The sequence below is a fragment of the Haliotis rufescens genome, unplaced genomic scaffold (genome assembly GCF_023055435.1).
Source record: "Haliotis rufescens isolate VD_foot unplaced genomic scaffold, xgHalRufe1.0.p SCAF_3, whole genome shotgun sequence".
Classification (NCBI taxonomy): domain Eukaryota; kingdom Metazoa; phylum Mollusca; class Gastropoda; order Lepetellida; family Haliotidae; genus Haliotis; species Haliotis rufescens.
In genome coordinates this window covers 60,362,057-60,381,176 of record NW_025964001.1, presented here as the reverse complement: position 1 = coordinate 60,381,176, position 19,120 = coordinate 60,362,057, and the positions used below count along the sequence as shown (strand labels likewise).

The following is a 19,120-nucleotide window of genomic DNA, read 5'->3' as shown; positions in this document are numbered from 1 at the left end:
AGCACCCTTCCGATTGATCAATGTACACAAGACTTATTTTTTCGTGTATAATACACACTTGTGCGTTATATACACCCTTAATTACGGGCAATTAAATTCTGGAAAAATATATCTGTCGTGTATAATACGCACAGACTTTTCTTTTGTATCATTTCAGGCTGTCAGCTTAAACCATGAAATTTACAATATTTCAACTCTGGTTTTTTTTCTCCACCAAAATCATATTCTAATAAGAGCCCCCTATTTCTAATTTTAAGAGCGCCTTGGCGCTTATTATGTCGAATACGGTAAGTATCCCATGTACTTTTTGATATACAGAAATGTACCATGATTAACCATATCAGAATACAGATTGGCACTTGGTACCAAAACGGAGGATGAGTCCATATTCCTCAAAACAAAAATGGTTCATTTTGTTGTTTTGTTTGCCGTGCTGATTGTGGACCATGTTGTGTTTTCTGGTCTTACAGTACAGAACGTACAGCACTGTGTATATGCTCGTTTGTGCATCCTGGAAGGGATCTCACACAACAGTATGACAATTCTGGTTCAGAAAATGAAGAAACTCTCCCATTTTCGGAGACATGTAGGTGAATGCATACTGCCATGCTGGGTTTTACCGCGGTTTGGCATTCAAAAAGCCTGTTAAGCAGACTGCCGAATGGACTCACCCCTGTATTCTGATTTTGGACAGGGTACATTTCTGTATACCGAAAAGTACCTGGGGTACATGTCTGTAGCACCTGTACCAACAACCACTTCTTCAACAGAACTTTACTCATCACGATATGGCTGTAATATTGCCGATGTGACGTTAAATTTTAACTCACTCACTCACTCACTCACTCAACAGAACTAACCCAAGGTTCATACAGACATAAAAAGACCTTGAATTTTGAGGTCCCTCTTGAAAAGCCTTGATTTTAAGATTCAACCTTGAAAATCCTTGACAATCACCAAAATAGCTTGAAAAGCCTTGACTTGGTAGAAAATGATGTCTACTTGTTTATAGAAGCATTACAATTCATGACAGACTTACTTTAATTTATTTGTTGGTTGTGAAAATAAACCATGGAAAATTTGTGATTTTCATACTTTTTAGGTCTTAAATACATAGTATGCTGGATTAAAAAAAATATTGACACACTTATGGTAATTACCCACCTAAAAAGCCTTTAAAATGACAGTCAATCTCATTAAAATCAGATCTTAGTTCTCGCTACCGCTAAACAAAGATCTGAGGACATCCCATTACAGGTCAAGTCAGAACGTCCTTTCATCCAACCAATCAGAGCGTCGATTACCAGATTATGAAAGTGACAGTCGGAATGTGTTTTCTAATCATGCAACCACGAAATATTTAACACGTGGTATCCTGAACGACAGTTACGGGTTTTATGATTATATCCATTACAATCTAGGCCATCTATAAACCATTCCAGAATGTTCTTCTTATCAGTTTTAATTTTTTAATTGAGAATACGTCAAAATAAGTTTCGAAACTAGTGTCGTAAAGCTCGAGAAAGCTGCCTTCTGATTGGCTAATGTCGATTTCTTGTCAGTCATTTCATTGGTCAGTCAAAATTTGCGAAAAGTCGTTCTGATGTGACCCGTAATGGGATGTCCTCACATCTTTGTTTAGCGGTAGCGAAAACTAATATCTGATTTTAAAGAGATTGAATGACAGTTGAAAGCATTGAAAAGGCCTCGAATGTCAGTTTTCCATGTCTCAATGAACCTTGTAACCGTTGTGTTGTCCATGTGGTAACTGTGCATGTACCTGCTACCCCTGCAGGTGGGAGGGATGAGTGTAGCCCTGGTGCCTCCATGTGTCGGCGCATCAGGAAGTGTGTGTCCGACTCACAGAGGTGTAACGGTCATGACGACTGTGGGGATAACTCCGATGAGGAAGACTGTGTAGCCAATGGTACTGGTCGTCAGTTTTGGTGAATGTTTCTTGTTTTAGTAGTAGAAGTAGTATTTCGTCCAATACCACCTTTTAATAATGAATCTAATTGATCTAAATGCTTTTGTTAAAGAATTGATTAATTTAACGAGTAGCAGTGGCCTGAATGACAATGCATGTACAGCAATAGTACGTACCTGGTTGCCAGGTGGGTCTGTCAGTCAGTGTGGGACGGGATCATCCTCCTGTCGCCGGGTCAGGAAATGTGTGGCAGATTTACGTCGCTGTGATGGATACGATGACTGTGGCGATAATTCTGATGAAGAGAACTGTCAGACTTATCAAGAAGGTTAATCCAGATTCTTATAAATTCTGTAAGACTGAAAATTTGAATAATATTAATTGAAAATCTAATATCAATGAGGAACACTGAAAGTGGCAGTTTTACATATAATTATTTCAATCTTGAGAATTTAGAGAAATTTATGTTCATCACAAAATTACAATTACTTATTCACCAGAAACCGTCAGAAATCCATGTGGTCGTGGAAGATCCATGTGTCGTAGTGTCAGGAAATGTGTGGCCGACTCACAGCGGTGTGACGGATATGACAATTGCGGGGATAACTCAGATGAAGAGAATTGTCAAACGAAAACTGAAGGTTGTTTTGTTTTATCCATCAACCTGATGTCATTTTCAAACAAGCTCAGCCTCTTAACTATAAACTAAGCAAACAAGTATAGTGCTGACGTTAAGTCCAATGGATCTTAATTGCTTTAAAGGCCATAATTTCTTGTAAATGGTTTATCGATCTGCCTATTTGATGCAAACATAGACCAACACCAAAATAGATTGTACACAAATGATGACACCCAATAATATTCTCAGACCCCAACAGCAGCCCATGTGGTCGTGGCCGATCCATGTGTCGTAGTGTCAGGAAATGTGTGGCCGACTCACAGCGTTGTGACGGAAGAGACGACTGTGGTGACAACTCAGATGAAGAGAATTGTCAGACAGAAATAGAAGGTTAATATAGAAGCATATGTAGTTGGTAGAATACAATAGTAAATATGTAGGAGTGGCTTTAATGTATGGAGTAGGAAAGTTGCCTTTTCAATGATGGCTGGATTTTTTCTTCTTTAACACTGCTTCTCTCTAATGATGACAATTAACTTATTCCCAAAACTAACTATTCTTTGAAAGTTACCTTTGAAATGTACCATTGCACAACTTTTAACAGACACCAACAAAAATCCATGTGGCCGTGGCCGATCCATGTGTCGTAGTGTCAGGAAATGTGTGGCTGACTCACAGCGTTGTGACGGAAGAGACGACTGTGGTGACAACTCAGATGAAGAGAATTGTCAGACAGAAATAGAAGGTTAATATGGAAGCAATCAAAAGAAATGTGCAAATATGTAGGACCTGTGAAGATCGTGGTTAGAATTGGTCTTCATCAACCCATGCTTGTTTGTGAGAGGCAACTATGGTATTGGTTGGTCAGGCTCACTGACTTGGTTTCATATATGTCATCGTATCCCAGTTGTGTAGATCGATGTTCATAATGTCTATCACTGAATTGTCTGGTCCAGACTATTACCTTCAGATCACTGCACTTGGGAAATTGTTGAGTGTGGCTTTAAGCAACAAACAAACTAACTAACAAACAAACAAACAAACAAACAAACAAACAAGCAAATGTTTAAGAGCGGAAGGATTTAAATATCTCCAATATAACCTCTACTATAATATATGTTAAAATAATAAGATAAAAGATTTGATTTATGAGTTGGCTCAGCCGTGGAAATAGATGGACCTGACTTTTGTCAAAAGTAATTTATTAAAGTAATTTAATTGTAGTTTATTAGAGTATCAGAATACTATAACCTGAATGATGTTTTTCTTTAAAGTGTCATTGCACAACTTTTAACAGACACCAACAAAAATCCTTGTGGCCGTGGCCGATCCATGTGTCGTAGTGTCAGGAAATGTGTGGCCGACTCACAGCGTTGTGACGGAAGAGACGACTGTGGTGACAACTCAGATGAAGAGAATTGTCAGACAGAAATAGAAGGTTAATATAGAAGCATCTGTAGTTGGTAGAATTCAGTAGAAAAATGTAAATATGTAGGAGTGGAAGGATTAAATCATATTTATATTAAAATTATAAGATTTGTGATTTTGTCCAGGTTGATTTCAGGTTGATTTCCAAAAAGGAAATCAGATGTTTACCAAATTTGAAAGAAGATGGTTATAGAAAAAGGCATAATCTAAATAGAACCGAGTAGACACAATTTATGGATAATGACTTTGTGAACATGCTAAAATATTATCCAAAACTTGTGTCAACTTTGTCAACCATAAACTTCTAAGAAACGCCTAAACAGCTAATGAATAAATATAAGAGAGTAATTTTGATATAAAAAAAGTACTTATTGCAAACGTTAATGGAAGCTCAACCATTCGAATAAATTGGTCTGGTTGTAGGTCAAAATGAATTCATTATAATCATTAATTCGCCTTTGAATAAAAGGATCAGAATGCTACAAGTAATCTAGAAAGTGATGTTTCTTTAATGTATCTTCCACAACTATTAACAGATGCCAACAAAAACCCATGCGGTGGTGGCCGATCCATGTGTCGTAGTGTCAGGAAATGTGTGGCCGACTCACAGCGTTGTGACGGAAGAGACGACTGTGGTGACAACTCAGATGAAGAGAATTGTCAGACAGAAATAGAAGGTTAATATAGAAGCATATGTAGTTGGTAGAATTCAATAGAAAAATGTAAATATGTAGGCGTGGACAGTGAGTTTGTCATCTATAATGTATCTTGATAACTTTTTGACAGACACCAACAAAAACCCATGTGGCCGCGGCCGATCCATGTGTCGTAGTGTCAGGAAATGTGTGGCTGACTCACAGCGTTGTGACGGAAGAGACGACTGTGGTGACAACTCAGATGAAGAGAACTGTCAGACAGAAATAGAAGGTTAATATAGAAGCATATGTAGTTGGTAGAATTCAATAGAAAAATGTAAATATGTAGGCGTGGACAGTGAGTTTGTCATCTATAATGTATCAGTGGATAACTTTTTGACAGACGCCAACAAAAACCCATGTGGCCGTGGCCGATCCATGTGTCGTAGTGTCAGGAAATGTGTGGCCGACTCACAGCGTTGTGACGGAAGAGACGACTGTGGTGACAACTCAGATGAAGAGAATTGTCAGACAGAAATAGAAGGTTAATATAGAATCATCTGTAGTTGGTAGAATTCAGTAGAAAAATGTAAATTTGTAGGAGTGGAAGGATTAAATCATATTTATATTAAAATTATAAGATTTGTGATTTTGTCCAGGTTGATTTCAGGTTGATTTCCAAAAAGGAAATCAGATGTTTACCAAATTTGAAAGAAGATGGTTATAGAAAAAGGCATAATCTAAATAGAACCGAGTAGACACAATTTATGGATAATGACTTTGTGAACATGCTAAAATATTATCCCAAACTTGTGTCAACTTTGTCAACCATAAACTTCTAAGAAACGCCTATACAGCTAATGAATAAATATAAGAGAGTAATTTTGATATAAAAAAAGTACTTATTGCAAACGTTAATGGAAGCTCAACCATTGGAATAAATTGGTCTGGTTTTAGGTCAAAATAAATTCATGAAAATCATTAATTCGCCTTTGAATTAAAGGATCAGAATGCTACAAGTAATCTGGAAAGTGATGTTTCTTTAATGTATCTTCCACAACTTTTAACAGATGCAAACAAAAACCCATGCGGTGGTGGCCGATCCATGTGTCGTAGTGTCAGGAAATGTGTGGCCGACTCACAGCGATGTGACGGAAGAGACGACTGTGGTGACAACTCAGATGAAGAGAATTGTCAGACAGAAATAGAAGGTTAATATAGAAGCATATGTAGTTGGTAGAATTCAATAGAAAAATGTAAATATGTAGGCGTGGAAAGTGAGTTTGTCATCTATAATGTATCTTGATAACTTTTTGACAGACACCAACAAAAACCCATGTGGCCGTGGCCGATCCATGTGTCGTAGTGTCAGGAAATGTGTGGCCGACTCCCAGCGATGTGACGGAAGAGACGACTGTGGTGACAACTCAGATGAAGAGAATTGTCAGACAGAAATAGAAGGTTAATATAGAATCATCTGTAGTTGGTAGAATTCAGTAGAAAAATGTAAATTTGTAGGAGTGGAAGGATTAAATCATATTTATATTAAAATTATAAGATTTGTGATTTTGTCCAGGTTGATTTCAGGTTGATTTCCAAAAAGGAAATCAGATGTTTACCAAATTTGAAACAAGATGGTTATAGAAAAAGGCAAAATCTAAATAGAACCGAGTAGACACAATTTATGGATAATGACTTTGTGAACATGCTAAAATATTATCCAAAACTTGTGTCAACTTTGTCAACCATAAACTTCTAAGAAACGCCTAAACAGCTAATGAATAAATTAAGAGAGTAATTTTGATATAAAAAAAGTACTTATTGCAAACGTTAATGGAAGCTCAACCATTGGAATAAATTGGTCTGGTTTTAGGTCAAAATGAATTCATTATAATCATTAATTCGCCTTTGAATTAAAGGATCAGAATGCTACAAGTAATCTGGAAAGTGATGTTTCTTTAATGTATCTTCCACAACTTTTAACAGATGCCAACAAAAACCCATGCGGTGGTGGCCGATCCATGTGTCGTAGTGTCAGGAAATGTGTGGCTGACTCACAGCGATGTGACGGAAGAGACGATTGTGGTGACAACTCAGATGAAGAGAATTGTCAGACAGAAATAGAAGGTTAATATGGAAGCAATCAAAAGAAATGTGCAAATATGTAGGACCTGTGAAGATCTTGGTTAGAATTGGTCTTCAGCAACCCATGCTTGTTTTTGAGAGACGACTATGGTATTGGTTGGTCAGGCTCACTGACTTGGTTTCATATATGTCATCGTATCCCAATTGTGTAGATCGATGCTCATAATGTCAATCACTGAATTGTCTGGTCCAGACTATTACTTTCAGATCACTGTACCTCGGAAATTGTTGAGTGTGGCTTTAAGCAACAAACAAACTAACTAACTAACAAACAAACAAACAAACAAACAAGCAAATGTTTAAGAGCAGAAGGATTTTAATATCTCCAATATAACCTCAACTATAATATATGGTAAAATAATAAGATAAAAGATTTGATTTATGAGTTGGCTCAGCCATGGAAATAGATGGACCTGACTTTTGTCAAAAGTAATTTATTAAAGTAATTTAATTGTAGTTGATTAGAGTATCAGACTGCTATAACCTGAATGATGTATTTCTTTAAAGTGTTATTCCACAACTTTTACAGACACCAACAAAAACCAATGTGGCCGTGGCCGATCCATGTGTCGTAGTGTCAGGAAATGTGTGGCCGACTCACAGCGTTGTGACGGAAGAGACGACTGTGGTGACAACTCAGATGAAGAGAATTGTCAGACAGAAATAGAAGGTTAATATAGAATCATCTGTAGTTGGTAGAATTCAGTAGAAAAATGTAAATATGTAGGTGTGGAAAGTGAGTTTGTCATCTACAATGTACGTAGAAAAGATTCTACAATTGTTGGAATGTTTTGTTTTTCACTCCTTCTTTCTTGTATCGAAACGTAACTTATTCCACTCAGCTTCTTGCCTTTGAATGAAAGGATAGAAACAGTCTGATACCGATAGTTACCCCTTAAATGTATCAGTTGATAACTTTTTGACAGACACCAACAAAAACCCATGTGGCCGTGGCCGATCCATGTGTCGTAGTGTCAGGAAATGTGTGGCCGACTCACAGCGTTGTGACGGAAGAGACGACTGTGGTGACAACTCAGATGAAGAGAATTGTCAGACAGAAATAGAAGGTTAATATAGAAGCATCTGTAGTTGGTAGAATTCAATAGAAAAATGTAAATATGTAGGCGTGGAAAGTGAGTTTGTCATCTACAATGTACGTAGAAAAGATTCTACAATTGTTGGAATGTTTTGTTTTTCACTCCTTCTTTCCTGTATCAAAACGTAACTTGTTCCACTCAGCTTCTTGCCTTTGAATGAAAGGATAGAAACAGTCTGATACTGATAGTTACCCCTTAAATGTATCAGTTGATAACTTTTTGACAGACACCAACAAAAACCAATGTGGCCGTGGCCGATCCATGTGTCGCAGTGTCAGGAAATGTGTGGCCGACTCCCAGCGATGTGACGGAAGAGACGACTGTGGTGACAACTCAGATGAAGAGAATTGTCAGACAGAAATAGAAGGTTAATATAGAAGCATCTGTAGTTGGTAGAATTCAATAGAAAAATGAAAATGTGTTGGAGTGGCGATAATTCATGGAATTGGTCAAGTTGACTTTTTCAATGATAGCTGGATTATTGTCTTTTACCACTGCTTCTCTATTATGATGACAGGGATGGCAGGGTAGCCCAGTGGTTAAAGCTTTTGCTCATCACGCCAAAGACCCTGGTTTGATTCCCTACTTTGGTACCAGTACAATGTGTGAGGCCCATTACTGGTGTCCCCCATCGAGATATTGTTGGAATATTTTTGAAAGCATACTCGCTCAATCTTATGATGACGATTAACTTTCTCCAATCCTCAACTACTCATTGGACAAAACAGTTTGAACAGCTTTATGTTGAAAGTTAACCAATAAATGTATCATTCCACAATTTTTACCGGAGGCCAACAAAAACCCATGTGGTCGTGGCCGATCCATGTGTCGTAGTGTCAGGAAATGTGTGGCCGACTCACAGCGTTGTGACGGAAGAGACGACTGTGGTGACAACTCAGATGAAGAGAATTGTCAGACAGAAATAGAAGGTTAATATAGAATCATCTGTAGTTGGTAGAATTCAGTAGAAAAATGTAAATATGTAGGCGTGGAAAGTGAGTTTGTCATCTATAATGTATCAGTTGATAACTTTTTGACAGACACCAACAAAAACCCATGTGGCCGTGGCCGATCCATGTGTCGTAGTGTCAGGAAATGTGTGGCCGACTCCCAGCGATGTGACGGAAGAGACGACTGTGGTGACAACTCAGATGAAGAGAATTGTCAGACAGAAATAGAAGGTTAATATAGAAGCATCTGTAGTTGGTAGAATTCAATAGAAAAATGTAAATATGTAGGCGTGGAAAGTGAGTTTGTCATCTACAATGTACGTAGAAAAGATTCTACAATTGTTGGAATGTTTTGTTTTTCACTCCTTCTTTCTTGTATCGAAACGTAACTTATTCCACTCAGCTTCTTGCCTTTGAATGAAAGGATAGAAACAGTCTGATACTGATAGTTACCCCTTAAATGTATCAGTTGATAACTTTTTGACAGATACCAACAAAAACCCATGTGGCCGTGGCCGATCCATGTGTCGTAGTGTCAGGAAATGTGTGGCCGACTCCCAGCGATGTGACGGAAGAGACGACTGTGGTGACAACTCAGATGAAGAGAAATGTGGAACAGATACTGAAGGTCAGTAACAAAAAGTTGAATTTTCTGTATTGACTTTTTATTACCCAGTATATGGAAAGTTGTAATACAAACTGATCCAGATTTGTCCCAATTTAACATATCTAACTGATGATAGCACAGGAGAACAGAAAACAGAAAAATTATGTGTTTAAGTATTAAAGGCTGAAAAAAAAAATATGGTCATCATTACATCATACTATATTCAACATTTGATAGTGATATTCTGAGTGTGGGACCTGGATGTGTGTGCTTGGTTGCTTGGAGATGGTGCCATACCAATAGTATCCCATATTGCCTAGCAACTGGAACATGGTGCCATACCAATAGTATCCCATATTGCCTAGCAACTGGAACATGGTGCCATACCATCAGCATCCCATATTGCCTAGTAACTGGAACATGGTGTCATACCAATAGCATCCCATATTGCCTAGTAACTGGAACATGGTGTCATACCAATAGTATCCCATATTGCCAAGTAACTAGAACATGGTGTCATACCAATAGTATCCCATATTGCCAAGTAACTAGAACATGGTGTCATACCAATAGTATCCCATATTGCCTAGTAACTGGAACATGGTGTCATACCAATAGTATCCCATATTGCCAAGTAACTGGAACATGGTGTCATACCAATAGTATCCCATTTTGCCAAGTAACTTGAACATGGTGTCATACCAATAGTATCCCATATTGCCTAGCAACTGGAACATGTTGTCATACCAATAGTATCCCATATAGTACACAGTTCAAGTAGACCAGCTGCTGACGTCTAGTTATGTAGCATAATGAAATAGCCCAATATCCCATTCAAGTGTTGAGTAGTATTATAAGATATGGAAAACCTTTAAGGCTTTGGTCATATTGTAGAAGTCACATGTTTAGCAGCAATCCTGGGCCCAATTCAATGAAATGATCGTAGCGCTACATCTATCATAAGCCTGTGTTAAAGTATGGGAGTTATGATCGTCTTAGCCCTATGATTGCTTTGTGGAACGGAACCCTGGATTGAAGGAATTTATATTTCACAATAGCATTTATAAGTAATTTTAAGGTATAGTCCTATTAAAACATGTTATTCTCTGGTGTTGAGGTTTCATAGTTTATGAAACTGGAACTGAAGTCATCAGATTATTGAGATTGGGACATTTGTGGATTGAGTTTTTCCATTGATCAATGTACACAAGACTTATTTATTCGTGTATAATACGCACGCGTGTGTTATATGCACCCTTAATTATGGGCAATTAAATTCTTGAAAAATATATCTGTCGTATATAAACTGTTCAGACCATCAGCATAAACCACAAAATTTATCTTTCAACTGTTTTTTCCACCAAAATAATATTCTAATAAGAGACCCCTATTTCAAATTTTGAGAGCGCCCTGGGCGCTTGTTACGTCGAATACAATATATAAAATACATCCAAAACTTTTATAAAGCTGACTGGACATTGCACTTTTTGAATTGGAATCTTACTGCAGGCTTTGGAATGAGGGAAACAACCCCCACCCACCCTTAGCCCCTGAATCCTCAATACCATCTAACTTTTCACTGTCTCATTGCGCACCTCTGAATCCCGAATACTTTGTATTTACTTTACACAAATCTCAAAAGCAATGAGAAAAGGGTTCAATTGGAAGTTAAAAGAACTGAAAAAAACTGTAAAAAAATATAATATATAAAAGAAATATTTGTGTACACCATTTTTTTTCAAAGGTTGAATCTTTTTTTGCATCAAGCATAGCACACTGCTGAGTCCCGAATACTCTCTAAACAGACCCATGCATCCCATGTACAAAAGGGGGTTAGCAGCTTCTGGGATGGTTGGGCATGAGAGCAAATTTCTTCAGAGTCAGGAAATCAACCTGTATAAAACCATGCTTCTTGCTATATTTCTGTCTCACAATTGTAATTAAAATTCATGAATTTAAATTGTGCATGAATCTGCTATTAATCTTTAATCAAATAATTTCCTCAGAAACCAACAACAGTCCATGTGGTCGTGGCAGATCCATGTGTCGCAGTGTCAGGAAATGTGTGTCTGACTCGAGACGCTGTGATGGATATGACGACTGTGGTGATAACTCAGATGAAGAGAACTGTGAGAAAGGTGTGGATAAACACAACAATTGCCCTGACTTACCCTAATCATTGTGGTCTAATACAGTTTGTCCGTTACAAACAACAAACAACTAGGTCCTCATCTCTGGAAAATATTTAATTGTTTTATTTTAGCAAATCCCTGCTGATGATTTTTTTATTATTGACTTGCAAGCAAGAGCTTCAACCAAGGTGCGTGTCATGCCCTTCTTTGACTGCAATAACAATTTGCTAATTGCACAAATCAGTCCAAATGCCTGCATCTGCCAATCCCTTAATTGGGCTCTTCTCTTTTTTTTGTACATTGTATATGGAGCAAATTGTTTTTTCCATTGTGCCAGGGTTACTATGAGCTCAACAGTTCACTGTAAACAGTCTATCTGTTGCTTGACATGTATCAGTCTGAGAACAAACAACATGAGGTCAGAAATGTCCAGTTTCATAGTCTGCTTGTGATAGTCTTCTGTCTACTTCACAGTCTGATTGTGATAGTCTTCTGTCTACTTCACAGTCTGGTAGCGATAGTCTTCTGTCTACTTCACAGTCTGGTAGTGATAGTCTTCTGTCTACCTCACAGTCTGGTAGTGATAGTCTTCTGTCTACTTCACAGTCTGGTAGTGATAGTCTTCTGTCTACCTCACAGTCTGGTAGTGATAGTCTTCTGTCTACCTCACAGTCTGGTAGTGATAGTCTTCTGTCTACTTCACAGTCTGGTAGTGATAGTCTTCTGTCTACCTCACAGTCTGGTAGCGATAGTCTTCTGTCTACTTCACAGTCTGCTTGTGATAGTCTTCTGTCTACTTCACAGTCTGCTTGTGATAGTCTTTTGTCTACCTCACAGTCTGGTAGTGATAGTCTTCTGTCTACCTCACAGTCTGGTAGCGATAGTCTTCTGTCTACCTCACAGTCTGGTAGTGATAGTCTTCTGTCTACCTCACAGTCTGGTAGCAATAGTCTTCTGTCTACTTCACAGTCTGGTAGTGATAGTCTTCTGTCTACTTCACAGTCTGGTAGCGATAGTCTTCTGTCTACTTCACAGTCTGGTAGTGATAGTCTTCTGTCTACCTCACAGTCTGGTAGTGATAGTCTTCTGTCTACCTCACAGTCTGCTTGTGATAGTCTTCTGTCTACTTCACAGTCTGCTTGTGATAGTCTTCTGTCTACTTCACAGTCTGGTAGCGATAGTCTTCTGTCTACTTCACAGTCTGGTAGTGATAGTCTTCTGTCTACCTCACAGTCTGGTAGCAATAGTCTTCTGTCTACTTCACAGTCTGGTAGTGATAGTCTTCTGTCTACTTCACAGTCTGGTAGCGATAGTCTTCTGTCTTCTTCGCAGTCTGGTAGTGATAGTCTTCTGTCTACCTCACAGTCTGGTAGTGATAGTCTTCTGTCTACTTCACAGTCTGGTAGCGATAGTCTTCTGTCTACTTCACAGTCTGGTAGTGATAGTCTTCTGTCTACCTCACAGTCTGGTAGTGATAGTCTTCTGTCTACTTCACAGTCTGGTAGTGATAGTCTTCTGTCTACCTCACAGTCTGATAGCAATAGTCTTCTGTCTACTTCACAGTCTGGTAGTGATAGTCTTCTGTCTACCTCACAGTCTGGTAGTGATAGTCTTCTGTCTACTTCACAGTCTGGTAGTGATAGTCTTCTGTCTACCTCACAGTCTGGTAGTGATAGTCTTCTGTCTACCTCACAGTCTGGTAGTGATAGTCTTCTGTCTACTTCACAGTCTGGTAGTGATAGTCTTCTGTCTACCTCACAGTCTGGTAGCGATAGTCTTCTGTCTACTTCACAGTCTGCTTGTGATAGTCTTCTGTCTACTTCACAGTCTGGTAGTGATAGTCTTCTGTCTACCCCACAGTCTGCTTGTGATAGTCTTCTGTCTACCTCACAGTCTGCTTGTGATAGTCTTCTGTCTACTTCACAGTCTGCTTGTGATAGTCTTCTGTCTACCTCACAGTCTGGTAGTGATAGTCTTCTGTCTACTTCATAGTCTGCTTGTGATAGTCTTTTGTCTACCTCACAGTCTGGTAGTGATAGTCTTCTGTCTACCTCACAGTCTGGTAGTGATAGTCTTCTGTCTACCTCACAGTCTGATAGTGATAGTCTTCTGTCTACCTCACAGTCTGGTAGCGATAGTCTTCTGTCTACTTCAAAGTCTGGTAGTGATAGTCTTCTGTTTACTTCACAGTCTGGTAGCAATAGTCTTCTATCTACTTCACAGTCTGGTAGTGATAGTCTTCTGTGAATCTGTAAGTATGTGTGAGATTATAAACTTGTTAGACGTGGAGAGTGTGTATTCATCACTGTTTTCCTTCCTCTAGAATCTCACGCCAATCCATGTGGCACTGGGTCGTCCATGTGTCGCGGAGTGAAGAAATGCGTGGCAGATTCACAGCGCTGTGATGGATACGACGACTGTGGGGACAACTCAGATGAAGAAAACTGTGTTGATTCAAGTAATTACTTGCTTTCATTTCAGTACTTTTAAATAAAAGCCACAAAACCATTTCCATTTAAAAGAATCTCTGCTAAAAGTAGATTCCATTGTACAATTCCGGCTATATCATAAATATGTGTTTATGAATTACTGTTAGATAATGATGATACCAAGTGTTCACAAAACGGTGAGCGTATACTGCCCCACTGGTGGCACCCATCACAAACACATGCAAGGGCAAGTAAATTATTCACCTTAAAAAACAGGAACACCTGGTAAAAGTAAAAATATAAGAAACCTAAGCCAAAAAAATACTTCTCAAAAGAAAGTAAAGAACACCCTATTCTTTCATATTACAATATGGGTGTTCTTTAACTTCTTTTGAGTAGTATATCTAGCTTGTTACTGACTGATAAATGACAATATTGACAGTTCTGCCATTCTGAAGTAACTGTTGCTAGAACTGTCATCTGTTTGTGTGTCTTGACTTATGGATGTGTGGGGTGTGTTGTTTCAGTCAACACTTGCCAGGAAGGCAGTTCCATGTGCCGCAGCATCAAGAAATGTGTGGCCGATGTCAGGCGGTGTGATGGATACGACGACTGTGGGGATAACTCAGACGAAGAAAATTGTGATGATGGTGAATACAAATACTTGTCATTTATTTCATATCAAATTACGATTAATTGATGTATGTAGAATAGGATCACGCAAGTGAGTTAGGTTTCATGACGCTCTTAACATTGCTTCAGTTATATCAGAGCATATGTGCTTAAACTCATCCATAAATGTTCACAGCTATGTGAGGCGAAATGGTATGAAATGCTGTGTTCATGATTATTGCACTTATATAGCGAGGGGCGGTCGGGTAGCCTAGTGGTAAAAACGTTCGCTCGTCACGCCGAAGACCCAGGTTCGATTCCCGACATGGGTACAATGTGTGAAGCCCATTTCTGGTGACCCCTGCCGTGATATTGCTTGAATATTGCTAAAAGCGGCGTAAAACCATACTCACTCACTCACTCATTATATAGCGATGTACATAGCGTATGTGTGCATGACTGCTTGTGCTAGCCCGTACTAATACCAGTTTTATAGTGCTAGTCCACTGAGATACATTGCACACAGTATACTGACTCCAAGCCAACCAGTCTTTGTTTTAGCCCCTTAATTCCAAATGCTAGGCAGGGTAGGGCTGGGATGAGTTTAAATTTACTTCCCAGGTACCTACCCCCCTATTACCAGACCCTACCTGGGTACCAACTGTAGGTCTCAAGAGATACAAATGTCCGATTCGGAATTTTTTTACCACAGCACATGCAAAACGTATTTAGATACATGTATTAAACGATCCGTTCATGCATACACTGAAGTTGACTTAAGTTATATCTTTATTCAACCATATGAAAAGTCAGAAGGAATGGGTGCATTGTCAGAAAGAAATGCGAACATGAGTGACTTGTAGTGTAACCATAGAGTTCTAGATAATTTTTGTCATTAAACAGTATATCACGTGACTAACCACAGGTCCGGGTAGTCCTGTGGGTACCCAGGTCCTACTCAGGAACCACCTGACCCGGGTACCCGAGTTACCCATCCCAACCCTAAGGCAGGGTACCATCTTAAAACGTCTATTGGTATGATGATCAAACCCCTGATCTCAACTCTTCAGGTATATGCTCTATCCACGAAGGCAGTCTCACACCATGCCCATGTGTAAGTGCAGCCTGCTATCTCGGTGGGCTAGTGTAAGCAAGGATTACATCCTACCTTAATATTATCCCGTCGGAAGTTTTACTCAAGAGTATAGTATCCTACCTTAGTGTAAGAAATCTGGGATAGGTTGGGTAATTCATCCGGGTGAAACATACCGAAGTGCAAATAGGAAAATCTATCCTGGGATAATTTACACTAACTTGAATCAGTATATATTATCCCATGACAGACTTCCTTTGCACATGCATTGCATGCTGTCATGACATTCATGCTGTCAGCTGATCACATGACTTCATGACTAGGATAAATAAAACTGGCACTAGGTTAAAATATTCTAGTGCTATTTATGTTGATACTTGCATTTTCATCATGAGTGTGGGATGAGAAATGAGGGGGGGGGGAATATATGTTGATAGGATTTAACACACTGGTATGGGTTCAAATTGTGTGGGAGAATCTAGGGCTGGGACGAGTCCAAATTTACTACCCGGGTACCCACACCCCTATTACCCGACCCTACCCGGGTACCCGACGTAGGTCTCAAGAGGTAGGTACAAAATGTCCGATTGGGAAAAGTTGACCGTAGCTCTGGTAAAATGTGTTAAGAGACTTGTATGAAACGATCTGGTGTTTACACTGAAGTTGACTGAAGTTTTTTTTTTATTCAAACATATAAAAGTCAGAAGGAATGGGCGAAGTTGTCAGGAAGAACTGCGAACATTAGTGACTTGTAGTTTAAACATAGAGTTTTAGATACTTTTTGTCATTACACAATATATCACGTGACTAACCATGGGTCCGGGTAGTCCTGTGGGTACCCGGGTCCTACTCAGTACCCACCCGACCCGAGTACCCGAGTTACCCGTCCCAGCCCTAGGAGAATCATCCTGATACTAGAGAATTTCGTCCTCCGGATAACAAAATAGGGTAGGATGATATTCACTCTTACACATGCACTATACAACCAGCATTAGTGTGTTGGTGACTCCCACAAGCATGGCATGGTGGAGGTCTCACATGCCAACCGTCATAACGATGCAGCAAACTGGGATCCAAACCTGAAAGTGTGTACAGTTCAGAGCATGGCTCTTTGATCTCATGTTTGTTAAAACCATATTCGATGTAATAAGTGACCAGGGTGCACTAAAAATTAGAAATAGGGAGCTCTTATTAGAATATTATTTTAGTGAAAAAAACAGTTGAAAAATCACAAATTTTGTGGTTTATGCTGACAACCTGAAATGTTTATATACGACAGATATAATTTTCCAGAATTTAATTGACTATATTTAAGGGTACGTATAACACATTTGGCCAAAATTAATTAAAACAATATTAAAAGGAATTTTGAATAAAATTAATGAAATAAGTTACAAACATAAGTCCAGATATACAAAGAACACTTTTTATAGCCAGACAGTGTAATTACATGATTAATTTGCGTACTTCAGTATGGATTTGTTGACATGGTATTTCCTGTGTTATGTGCTCACGGTAATGTCTTTCCATGGGGGAAAAAACATCAAAACTCATTATTTCGTGTATAATGCGCACCCGCTTTTACACAGCTGTGTTTTTTTTAAAAAAAGTGTGCACTATACTCAAGAAAATACGGCATTATACACGAATAAATAAGTCTTGTGTACATTGAGCAATCAGAAGGGATGCTAATTGGGATTAGGAATTATCGCCATGGGCGCTTATAAGAGTGGGGTGCTTATTACGTCGAATATGGTAATTGAATTCATGTTATGAAAGATGACAGAATCCTAAAAGTGCACTACAAGTCCATCAAGTATTCCTGCTTGCTTTGTCTCAGTGAAATATACGCTGACATAGGTGGTGGTGTGAGAGGTCTAGCCTTTCACATACTTTCCTCTAATCTTCCCTGAGGGCCTCTTTGGCTGGTGTTTGTCTAGGGGATTACATAATGATGAAGATCAGAGGTAGTTCTTGTGATAAGTCTAATCTCTTTAGATGGCTATTAGCCCCTAAACTTACACTGTGGTTGAGGGTGTATGAGGACTGAAGGAGTTTCACTGGAGCTGTTGATACAGTGGGGCTGTTGTGGACATGAATGGATGGCTCGGGTCTGGGTAATCCTGTTGTTATGCTGTAATGAGGGCTTGAACTCTGGATCTGTAGGTATTAAAGCAAACACAGGGTATTTAGATTATCTGGGTGTGCCATTCTCTGGTCCTAACACAGGCTAAGAAGTGGAGGTACAGGGGCATCAGGGGCACAGGAGATTGTCCATTGGTAATCTGCTCTTCCACATTCAACTTAGTGCAGTTAATTCTAGTGGTAGTCTATCACTACATTGAATACACCAAATATTTATCTCCTAATTATTTGTTTAACTTATACTACAGGTACCGTATTCGACGTAATAAGCACCCAGGGCACTCTCAAAATTAGAAATAGGGGGCTCTTATTAGAATATTATTTTGGTGGGAAAAAAACAGAGTTGAAAGATAAATTTTGTGGTTTATGCTGACAGCCTGAAATGTTAATATACGAGAGATACATGTTTCCAGAATTTAATTGCCCATAATTAAGGGTGCATATAACACATGAATGCGTATTATACGCGAATAAATAGGGGTGCTAATAGGTATTGTTCACTATAGCCAATATATTAGCAAATATCGCCCTGGGCGCTTATAAGAGGGGGGCGCTTATTATGTCAAATACGGTACCTGTAGTATAAGTTAAGCAAATAATTAGGATATAAACATTTTGTTTTTCAATGTAGTGATAGGCTACCACTAGAATTAAATGCATTAAGTTGAATTTGGAAGAGCCTCAGCCTAGCTTTACATTTAAAACAATGTATGTTTATCCCTATTCTACCATGACTAAATAAACAGCTAACTTTTTGTGTTGGGAAATATTGAGTGAAGAGGCATGGGCTGAAAGCAATACTTTGACGATATCGTGTCATGAATAATAGTAAAGCGGTATATGATGCTTAAAGTTCTGATCGAAAACAGGACAATCCGCGACGTTTAACAGGATAATATTTTTTCGGAGAATTTTTTTAAAAATCTTTTATTATATATTTATGAGGAAGATGATTTTTTCCGAGGACTACTGTTTTAAAAAACTCGATTTTCCGTGTTTCCGAGGAGATTTCACATCCCTGAAAAATGTCTACTGACAATGATTGAAAAAGAAATACAATTTGGTAAATGTTAGCTTCCACAGAGAATGGGTCATCATTTCATTTCCTTAAATCAGAGGGGGTTATTGTTTAATAACCTCTGATTGAGCAATCAAAATTGATTAATTCCAAATTCATGTAGGGGCCTCTGCTTTATATAGTGCTTCTGTGAGGTGTATTATTAATGACAAAATGTTACAAGTGTCATCTACTTTGTAGGAGTCGCACAGGCAGCCGTAGAAGTTTATCACTTACAATAGAT

The 19,120-nt window shown here is 38.7% G+C and overlaps 2 protein-coding genes across 18 annotated transcripts in view; both read left to right on the top strand.

Moving 5' to 3' along the window:
• The window catches only part of LOC124132318 (papilin-like), a 169,031-nt gene extending 160,774 nt beyond the window's left edge, over positions 1-8,257 (top strand). For 2 of the 17 annotated variants that reach the window (XM_048403193.1, XM_048403192.1), the window contains exons 18-32: positions 1,796-1,927; positions 2,097-2,255; positions 2,428-2,568; positions 2,796-2,936; positions 3,151-3,291; positions 3,844-3,984; positions 4,511-4,651; positions 4,761-4,901; positions 5,013-5,153; positions 5,680-5,820; positions 5,930-6,070; positions 6,596-6,736; positions 7,284-7,424; positions 7,681-7,821; positions 8,078-8,255. In XM_048403193.1, the coding sequence (XP_048259150.1) occupies positions 1,796-1,927; positions 2,097-2,255; positions 2,428-2,568; positions 2,796-2,936; positions 3,151-3,291; positions 3,844-3,984; positions 4,511-4,651; positions 4,761-4,901; positions 5,013-5,153; positions 5,680-5,820; positions 5,930-6,070; positions 6,596-6,736; positions 7,284-7,424; positions 7,681-7,821; positions 8,078-8,223 (2,129 nt within the window). In that variant the 3' untranslated portion in view covers positions 8,224-8,255. Of the gene's footprint in view, positions 1-1,795; positions 1,928-2,096; positions 2,256-2,427; positions 2,569-2,795; positions 2,937-3,150; positions 3,292-3,843; positions 3,985-4,510; positions 4,652-4,760; positions 4,902-5,012; positions 5,154-5,679; positions 5,821-5,929; positions 6,071-6,595; positions 6,737-7,283; positions 7,425-7,680; positions 7,822-8,077 lie in introns of all 17 variants that reach the window. The other 15 variants (XM_048403194.1, XM_048403205.1, XM_048403199.1 and 12 more) reach the window with 15 other exon arrangements.
• Positions 8,258-8,361: 104 nt separating this feature from the next.
• The window catches only part of LOC124132412 (papilin-like), a 48,505-nt gene continuing 37,746 nt past the window's right edge, over positions 8,362-19,120 (top strand). Inside the window, exons 1-7 of the mRNA XM_048403468.1 lie at positions 8,362-8,373; positions 8,603-8,780; positions 8,892-9,032; positions 9,289-9,429; positions 11,415-11,546; positions 13,864-13,998; positions 14,497-14,619. Coding sequence (XP_048259425.1) covers positions 8,362-8,373; positions 8,603-8,780; positions 8,892-9,032; positions 9,289-9,429; positions 11,415-11,546; positions 13,864-13,998; positions 14,497-14,619 — 862 coding nt within the window. The remainder of the gene's footprint in view (positions 8,374-8,602; positions 8,781-8,891; positions 9,033-9,288; positions 9,430-11,414; positions 11,547-13,863; positions 13,999-14,496; positions 14,620-19,120) is intronic.